At 42.0% G+C, this 10633-nt stretch overlaps 1 protein-coding gene across 1 annotated transcript; it reads right to left on the reverse strand.

Moving 5' to 3' along the window:
• Positions 1-8023: 8023 nt before the first annotated feature.
• LOC124587790 (stress response protein NST1-like) lies at positions 8024-8599 on the reverse strand. The gene has a single exon (XM_047131466.1). It carries the CDS (start codon positions 8597-8599, stop codon positions 8024-8026), a length of 576 nt encoding a protein of 191 aa, XP_046987422.1.
• Between the last annotated feature and the right edge of the window lie 2034 nt (positions 8600-10633).

The raw sequence follows: 10633 nt of genomic DNA on the forward strand, positions 1-10633 counted from the left end.
GTTTACATTTAAGATTTAAAAGTTACCTCCCGCCCCATCCAAGGGGGCGGGGGTTGGACGTGACGTGTAGTATCATTTGATGTTCCCCTTTGAGCTTAAAAACTTGTCTTACCCACTATTTTTACCCGATGTATGGTTTAGAGATAATCTCATCCGAAACTTCAAATGGACCACGCTGTATATTAGAAATGAAATTAATTTTCACGGATTTGTAAAAGCATCATTTTTCTTATTAAATATTTTGTGTAGTGGATAATTCTGCAAAACTTTCAGAAGTATGAAGTGGATTATATACAGGGTGGCAATTATTGAACTACATTAAACAATAACGTAAATTAGTTATAAACTACGGCGATCACACGCTTTGACCAACGTGTAAACGTCACTACAGATATTCGGTCTTTAGGTTATGACGTATTGGATATGCCTGCCATCGTTGGCGATAATGTAGCGCAGATGAATAGCGAAATTCTGCATGACCCGCAGAAGTGTCGAAACATTGATGCTGTAGATGACCTCCTCAATAGCTGTTTTCAGCTCATCAAAGGTTTTAGGGTTATTGCTGTACACCTTGTCTTTAATATAGCCCCACAAAAAGGAGCCGCATGGGTTCAGATCTGGAGAATATGGCAGCCAATCGAGACCCATGCCAGTGGCCTCAGGGTTCCAAAGAGCCAGGATGTGGTTTCCAAAGTGCTCATCCAGAACATCAAATACTCTTTGTCCTCGATGGGTTCGAGCTCCGTCTTGACTGAGCAACAACTTGTCGAAATCAGGGTCACTTTGGATAATGAGGATGAAATCAACTTTCAAAACCTTCACGTACCGTTCGACAGTCACCGTGCCATCCAGGAATACGGCACCGATTAAACCGTGACTGGATACTGCATACCACACAGTGACCCGTTGAAGGTGAAGAGAAATCTCGATTGCGAAATGCGGATTCTAAATACTCCAAATGCGCCAATTTTGCTTATTGGCGAACCCATGACATTGGGCTTCGTCGCTAAACCAAACAATGCATGTGCTTGCTAATTCCCATCATTGCCCGCGGCCAACCATGGAGTTTGAACGTCCTAATGAAAACCGTTCAGAAGATATGGCGATTTTATTCGATATAGTTCAATAATTGTCACCTTATAATTTGTTCAGTAATGCAATTTACACATGAAGATCACCCATTTATAAGTTAGGTTTTGGAAGCTTTAAATATTCAACTATGTTAACAAAATGGTCAAATTTAACACGGATTTTTAAATTCATATGGATTAGCGTAACTAAAAAGTTTGTAGAATTAAAATCAGCTCATTTATTTAGGTAATCTAAAGCGTTGTCAAAAAAATAAAAAATACGTGAATTTTTGTTTTAAGTTCGGATGAAGACAGTTTAATTTCCTTTGGCTGTTTCGTATCCAAAGAAAACATAGCGTTTTATTTTTCTTGTTCCATTTTGAAAAATACTGTATGCATCCCAAACTGATATGCAGTTGCGTTCCAGATATTTATGTTTTTATTATACACCCTCTGCCAGGCACTCAAGTGGATGCGAAATCGTGGATGCGAAAATACAAGTTAATTTTCTATTAATCATTGTCAGTGTTAAGTATCAATAAGTGTTGCAAAATCTTTGAGCAGTTTCCAAAATAACTGCTGATGGCTTTGAAATATAATAATGATGTATCTATACTGGGTAAGAGAAAGTGAATCATCTTGTTCCTACATGGCGCACCACTTCCTGGAAGCCTCGATCCGCTTCTTCTACAATTTCTTCTGTTCTTTATACTGCAGAGAAGAAGAAAAAATGAGCATAAATTTTCAAACTTACAGATCCTGCGTCATGTGGTGTAAAAACTAAAGCATATCTCATGCAGTTGTGCGCTATGTGTGCACGACAATTCCCCTTAATTAAATTTGATACAAAATTTTTCATATTTTTGAATGAAAACTGTTAGTTTCAGAGTTATCATTTGTATTGTCAGCAGTTAGCCGATACATTATGAAAAGAAAATTTATATTTTCCTATTGACTTCTGAATTTCTTGAAACATGTCACTAGCGGATTCAACACTGTTTTCACAAAAATCGATTAACATATTTCGAACGCCATGTTCAGCTGTGGAATATTGTGTCACTAGTGGAAAAAGCTTTGTTTTGCTTGTTACAAGCATCAAAGTGCAAGCAGTGAAATAAAATGTCCGTATTTAGATCATCTGTTGCATTTTGAATAACATATGGCCCAAAACCTGTGTAAATGGACCTTCAGTTTGATTCTAGCCAAACTGTACTTCAATTAGCATAAATAATTACGTTCAGTCTTGCAACACAGTTCACACTATTGTAGGACAAATTGTGTTTTACAGCGTGACTTGTTAAGGCCAGTTCAGCCGCGCAAGATGAATTCATAGGTGTGGAAGCCAAAATAGAGTCCAGATACTTGTGAAGCACTTCAGATTTTTTTCCAGTTTTAATTTAGATATTCTGTGTTTTGTTTCCAGGTGTTATTTAAGCTGAAAATAGCAAAAATAAACCGTTAAACTCACCTATCACCAACCGCCACCTGAGTCAACCATCAAAATCACAACAAAACATAGACACACAACACAAGCATCCACGAAAGTTTTTCCACTCACGGTCCTACTCCATCCGAAGCTATTGTAAATGTAACTTCACATAATTCCAATTTCATATTGCATTCGTTTCGTAGATCACTGGCTAACCAAGCACAATGTTCGATTTCCCATTTAATTTTATAAATCTGAAATCATTCTATATCTACATGGTTACTCTGCAATTCACACTTGAGTGCCTGGCAGAGGGTTCATGGAACCATTTTTATACTACTTCTCAACCATTCCACTCTCGAATGGTGCAGCCGGCCGAAGTTGCCGAGCGGTTCTAGGCGCTTCAGTCTGGAACCGCGTGACCGCTACGGTCGCAGGTTCGAATCCTGCCTCGGGCAAGGATGTGTGTGATGTCCTTAGGTTAGTTAGGTTTAAGTATTTCTAAGTTCTAGGGGACTGATGACCTAAGATGTTAAGTCCCATAGTGCTCAGAGACATTTTTTCGAATGGCGCGTGGGGAAAAGGTACACCTAAATCTTTCAGTTCGAGCTCTGATTTCTCTTATTTTATTATGATGGTCATTTCTCCCTACGTAGGTGGGTGTCAACAAAATATTTTCGCATTCGGAAGAGAAAGCTGGTGATTGAAAATCGTAAATAGATCTCGCCGCAAACAGAACCGCCTTTTATAATTTTTGCTGATGGACCGTCTGACGGTCAGACGGTCCATAAGTAAAAATTATCAATATACCGTAATATTACACGCAACTGAGGAAGACAGGACTATAAATGTTGAAAAAACCGCCTTTGTTTCAGTAACTGCCACCCCAACTCGCGTATCGTGTCAGTGACACTCTCGCCCCTATTGCGAGATAACACGAAACGAGCTGCCCTTCTTTGCACTTTTTCGATGTCCCCCGTCATTCCTACCTGTTAAGGATCCCATACCGCGCAGCAGTATTCCAGCAGACGACGGACGAGTTTAATGTAGGCTGTCTCCTTAGTTGGTTTGTCGCATCTTCTGAGTGTTCTGCCAACAAAGCACAGTCTTTGTTTCGCCTTCCCAAAATATTACCTATGTGGTCTTTCCAGTTTAAGTTGCTGGTAATTGTAATTCCTAGGTATTTGGTCGAATTGACAGCGCTTAGATTTGTGCTATTTATCGTATACCCAAAATTTATCGGATTTCTTTTAGTACCCATCTGGATGACCTCGCACTTTTCTTTGTTTAGTGCCAGTTGCCACTTTTCGCAACATACAGAAATTCTCTCAAGATTATTTTGTAATTGGAATTGATCGTCTGATTATTTCACTAGACGGTAAATTACAACGTCATCTGCAAACCATCTAAGGTGGCTGCTCAGATTATCACCTAGATCATTTATGTAAATCAGGAACAGCAGAGGGCCTATGACACTACCTTGCGGAACGCCAGATATCACTTCTGTTCTGCTCGTTGATTTACCGTCTATCACTACCTCTCCGTCAGGAAATCACGAATCCATTCACTGAGACGATACTCCATATGCACGCAATTTGGTTAATAGTCGCTTGTGAGGAACGGCATCAAAAGCCTTCTGGAAATCTAGGAAAATGGAATCTATCTGAGATCCCTTGTCGACAGCACTCATTACTTCATGGGAATGAAGAGCTAGCTGTGTTGCACAAGGACAATATTTTCTGAATCCGTGTTGGTTATGTATAAGTTATTCTCTTCAAGGTGATTCATAACGTTCGAGTGCAGTATATGCTCCAAAATCCTATTGCAAATTGAGGTCAGTGATATGGGTCTGTAATTCAGTAGGTTACTCCTATTTCTTTTCTTGAATATTGGTGTGACCTGCACCTGTGTTCTGCACCTTTGTACCAATCTCTTAGGCGCATTTTTTGCTGTAACATGCTCGCTATCTATTTCATCCGTTTCACGGTAAAGATTACGTTTTATAGGTGCACAAGGGGTACTCAGTTTACTTCAGTTGCCTTTATCCATGATTCGCTATTACATAATGCTATAAAGTCGAATAATGGAACTTCATTGCCCTTAATTCGCCTCATACAGTACTAACTGAAACACACAAAAAAAGGCCTTCCCACACTGCAGTAATGATAGAACTGTTAGATCGATACTAGCAGTCGTCTCGTAGCAACACAAAGTGAGAAGTGCCGATACGTGACGGGCAGTATTCTGATGTTGTCGGCCAACTTCTCGTGAAATAAATAATTCACAGAGATGTGTTAACTTACTTCAAACAGACTACCAGACTCATATACAGTACTTAATAATTGGAAAGCATATGAAATTTTCGGGTTCTCACACTTTCTCAGTTGAAACTTTGACGGGAAACTATGACACTTGAGTTTTGACGTTAGGCTCCGTTCAAAGAGTAATCACCTTATGGTTCAGTTGTTTAGGCAATCCTTTGTATGCAATATTACGATCAATTTTTCTGGCCTTTTTATGTTTATGTAAAATGAATCCTATAAAATATCAAACTATTTGAAATTAAGTATTTTCACGCAATTTATTGTTCTCATAAAGTATGGAGGACAGTTGCAATTCTTTATTACGAATTGCGGGTAGCAGCCCCACCTGCAGGCTTTCCACATCCGACAGTGAGGGCCGCACACAGGCTAAGGCGGGATGGGCGCGCGCCATGGACGAATGGACAGAGGGGGCGCTGAATCTTACCGGTTGAAAAAATGTGGTTCAGAATTAGCTAGGAGAAGTACGCGAGTGCTCCCCTCCTTCGTACCTCAGTCTCTGGTTTGCGAACAATTGGGGTGCAGTGACATGACATCGTTGTTTGGGAACATGAACTCCATGACTGGCTGAAAATGGTCACCACGTATTACAGTCAGTGATTAGTTCAGTTGGACCAGAGGACACAGGCCATTCCATGTAAACACAGCTCACACCATTTTGAAGCCCACACCAACTATCACAATACCTTGTTGACAGATTGGGTCCATGGCTTCGTGGGGTCTGCACCACAGAAGAACCCTGCAGTTATCTCTTATCAACTAAAATCGGGACTCGTGCGACGAGGCCACGGATTTCCAGACGTCTAGGACTCAATGGATGTGGCCACGAGCCCAGGAGAAGCGCTGCACATTATGTCATGCTGTTAGCAAAGGTACTCGCTTCGGTCGCGTACTGCCATAGTCCATTAACGCAAAATTTCGCGGCACTGTCGTAACGGATATGTTCGTCGTACTTTCCACAGTGATTTCTGCGGTTATTTCACGCAGTGTTGCTTATCTGTTAGCACTGACAACTCTGTGCAAACGCCGCTGCTCCCGGTAATTAAGTGAAGGCCAGAGGGCACAGCGTTGTCTGCCTGGAAATTGGTATTCACGGCACACTCTTGACATTATAGATGTCGGAATATTAATTCCCCAAGCATTTCTGAAATGGTATGTTCCTTGAGTTTATCTCCAAAAACTATTCCGTGTTGAAAATCTGTTAAGTCCTTTCCTTCGCATGGGACCACTTCTTCTTCTTCTTCTTTATCGTCGCCCTGTCCCACATCACTAGGGTCGGCGTTTCTCTTCTGGATCCTTTTCCTCCATAGTACTCTATCCACTGCCTCTTCCTTCTTCCATCCTTTCTCCCTTAGGTCCCCGGATATCTTATCCTTCCACCTCATCTACGGTCTTCCTCTCCTTCTCGCTTCTTCAATCTTTATATCTTCAACTCTGTTTCTGATATACTCTTTCCCATTTCTCTGTAAGTGTCTGTACCACCTCAGTCTGCTGTCTTGTATCTTTTTCCCCATGGGTCCCACTTTCACAGCTCCTCTAACAAATTCATTTCTAATCCTGTCCTTCCTTGTTACCCCACACATCCACCTCAGCATCCTCATTTCCACCACTTCCATCTTCCTTTTTCTGGGCTACTGTGATTGGCCATGTCTCTGCCCCGTATGTCATAGCAGGCCTTACCACCGACTTGTACACTTTTCCTTTCAACCCAATGCTCACCTTCTTGTCACACAACACTCCACTCATTTTCCTCCAGTTGTTCCAACCGCAATTTATTCGGTGTTGTATCTCCCTTTCCAGTACTCCGTCCCTCTGTATGTACGACCCCAGGTATTTAAATTTGCAGACCGATTTCAGCTCATCACCCTGGATCTTGCAAGACCCCATCTCAACAACCTTCAGTGCTAAATCTTCTGACTTTGCCCTGCTAATTTTCATCCCTCTTTCCTCTAGTGCCTCCCTCCAATCCTCCAGCTTTTCCTCAAGTCTGTCGATGCTCTGCTCACAAAGAACAACATCATCCGCAAACATCATATTCCACCGTGCTTCCTTCTTCACACCTTTCATCAGCACATCCATAATCAGGTCAAAGAGGAGGGACTAAGTGCAGACGCTTGATGTAACACTACTTTTACTGGAAACTCCTTTGTCATGCCCACACTACTTCTCACATGTCTCATTGCTCTAATGTCCGCCCCCAGTAGCTGAGTGACGCCGGCACGGTAGCTCAGCGTGTTCGGTCAGAGGGTTAGCAGCCCTCTGTAATAAAAAAACTGAGTTAATCGATGAACAACGAACTTAAACGGATGTCGTACGATGTCCGCCCCGAGCAGATGCAACGAACAAAAGCGAACAAAATGAGATTAAATAAAAAAGTGGTCAGCGCGACAGAATGTCAATCCTAAGGGCCCGGGTTCGATTCCCGGCTGGGTCGGAGATTTTCTCCGCTCAGGGACTGGGTGTTGTGTTGCCCTAATCGTCATCATTTCATCCCCATCGACGCGCAAGTCGCCGAAGTGGCGTCAAATCGAAAGACTTTCATCCAGCGAAAGGTCTACCCGACGGGAGGCCCTAGCCACACATTTTTTTTTTTAATTGCTCCCTTCTACATTTCCTTCACTAACCTTACATATTTCTCTGGCACGCACTGCTCTCTTATGCTTCTCCATATTTCGTCCCTTGGGACTCTGTCATATACTTTCTCCAAATCAATGAAAGCCACATGTAGATCGGCTTGTAGCTCCCCGTGTCTCTCCACTATCCGCCTTAAGGCATATATTGCATCAGTCGTTCCTCTTCCAGGCATGAACCCAAACTGTTCTTAACACACCACAGTCTCCTTGCGTAATCTTGCTTCTATAACTCTTTCCCACATTTTCATTGGGTGTGCCATCAGTTTAATACCTCTATAGTTACTGCAGTCCTGCACATCACCTTTCCCCTTAAATATTGGGATCAGTACACTAGTTCTCCACTCGTCTGGCATCTCCTCCTGTCGTCAAATCTTCTTCATTAAATCCGAAAGGAGCTCAATTGCCTTTTTACGAGACACTTCCATACCTCAACGGGTATCTGGTCTGGGCCAACTGCCTTCCCCTTTTTCATCTTTTCAACTGCCCATTCGACTTCAACTCTACTTATGTCCATCGTTAATCCTTCGTTTGCCCCTCCTTCCTAAGTTTTCACGCTTTCATTTTTTTCATTCAGCAGTTTCTCAAAATAATCAACCACCTTTGGATTATTTTTCCATGGTCATGCAGAATTATTCCTGTTTCATTTTTCATTTGTTTTATTGCTGTTAGATCCTTAGAAGCTTTATCTCTTGATTTGCCTATCCGTATCAATTGCCTCATATCCTGATTTTTCTGTAGTTGTTCGTATGCCTCCCTTACTGATTCAGCTTTAGCTTTATCTACAGCTCTTTTTGCCTCCTTCTTTGCACTTTTGTATGCTTGCCCATCCTCAGCACTTCCGGACATGTCCCACTTCCTCTTAGCGTCTTTCTTTTCCTTCACAACCTTCTGCACCTCTTCATTCCACCACCATGATTCCTTATCTTTTGGCACCTCTCTCCCAGATGTTAACCCAAACACTTCCTCCTCTATCTTCCTTATAACAGCACTATATATTTTCCACCACTCCTGCACACTCTCTGCCAATTTTACCTTCCCCAGTACTTTTTCACTAAACTCTTCTCTCAAATTTTTATCCTTTAATATCCACCTCTTAATTTTCCTTTCACATTGATTTATATGCCTCTGTCTTTCACATACTTTCATCTCACAATCCGCTACAATCAGCTTATGTTGTGTTGCTATTCCTTCACCGTATATGACCTTAGTATTTCGCACCTCCCCACTATTTTACCTTCTACATAATATGTAATCAATTTGGCTTTTAATTTCGCCACTCCTGTGTGATACTAGTTTTTCTCTTTTTCTTTGGAAGTAGGTATTCGTAATCACTAGATCAAAAGCCACTGTAAACTCCACTATCTTTTTTCCTTCCTCATTTCTCTCGCCATAACCCCATCCTCCATGCCACCTTTCCTTCCGCCAACATGACCATTTGGATCCTCTCCGACTATCACTCTTTCATTCTCTTCTATTCCGACCGTTATTCCATCCAAATACCTCCAAAATTTTTCCTTCTCGTCCTCCGAACATCCCGCTTGGGGTGCATAGGCTGTCAGCACTATTACCATTTCTCCGCCAAACATCATCTTAACATACATGATCCTATCATTCACTCTGCTGACTTCATATACCTCTTCTTGAAGCTCTCTGTGCAAAATAACTCCAACTCCATTTCTTGATTCCGCCCTTGCACCACTATAAAGTAGCTTAGAGCCTTCAGCTAAGATCTTTGCCTTATTGCCCTTCCACCTTGTCTCTTGCACACACACAAAGCCTTTATCTTCCTCCTCTGCATCATGTCTACTATCTCTCTTCCCTTTCCCGTCACCGTTCCCACGTTTAGAGTTCCCACTCTGATCTTGAACACCTTTGGATCCTTCACAAAACGCCTCCCCCGGAGATCCGAATGGGAGGCCATCACTCCGGAACATTTATCTTGAGAAGCATCCACCATTCCTCTTGTTTTGGCAATGTTTTTACAGCCGGACGCCCTTCCTGCTGCCAACCCCCCTCCCTTGTTAGAGGGACGGAGCCTTGCTAGTTTTGCTCCGCCCTGGATATTTTATTTCCGCAGTACCCACCATATCTGGTGAGCGTTCCCCTATCCGCCACCCAGGGAGGCGCCCGATGGGAGACTAGCAACTCCACACGAGCACAGGGGACCACAATCACGTGAATTATGTGTATTTGGTTGTTAATTCTTCATTTTATTCTACACGATCATAATTACTGCTTTTAGCCATTCTCAAATTCATGTTGAATTGTTAAATTACGTTTCACGTGTCTCTGACTCGCCGTCGTCGATAAAAACACATTTCTGGTCTCGTAGACTAGTTGTCGTATTACATAATACAAGAACATATCGAAGATACATAATACGGCTGACATTATACATTATGCATATTGTGAATCTTCGATGTGTGCTCGTATCCGGTAACGGCAACTTGTTTATAAAACAAAAGATACAGTTTTTCGCTGATGACATGTCACAAACAGGTCAGATATATTTTAACATTCCAGCATGCACTTGATAATGGCTATAAAGCCTAAACCATTATGGAGTACAATACATGAACAACTATCAGTTCTTTACAAAACTGTTAACTCCCTTAATGCAGTCATAATCACCTGGGAAACCGTTTCACACGAATCACCCGGGAACAAGTAACATCCCCGCCGATGCGTTGTCCTTTTATACTTTATGTATGCGATACTACCGCCGTTTGCAAATGCGCATATAGCTATCCGATAGGGTTGGCATATCTAGCTGGGATCTCGTCGAGACGCTCTGAAACGGGGGTGTAGAAATTAAGCAAAAATTTATTTAATATAATTACTTTTTATTTAGAAATTATATGTTTCTTGTTACAGCAGTAGTAGATGTCTCCTTTCTCAGCAAGTCATTTTTCCCTTTTACGTATTTATAAAGCTCCAAGCAACTCATCCTGTATGGTTGATTGCATAGTCCCTGGCAGCGATCGATTGCTTTCATCGGTCCACTGGGGCGACATCAGAGAAAATACTCTATCCACAGTGCCGTTGTGTGCGGAAATAGAGAAAAAAATACCTGCATAATTTTAGCAGTTGGCATTCGCGATCGTGATTTTCGGTTTCCTTAAGGGGGGTAGGACGTCAAACGGGCCGACTTGGATCAGGAGAGGCACCACAGGACATTTT

This window comes from Schistocerca americana, unplaced genomic scaffold (assembly GCF_021461395.2).
Source record: "Schistocerca americana isolate TAMUIC-IGC-003095 unplaced genomic scaffold, iqSchAmer2.1 HiC_scaffold_628, whole genome shotgun sequence".
In the NCBI taxonomy this organism is placed as follows: Eukaryota; Metazoa; Arthropoda; class Insecta; order Orthoptera; family Acrididae; genus Schistocerca; species Schistocerca americana.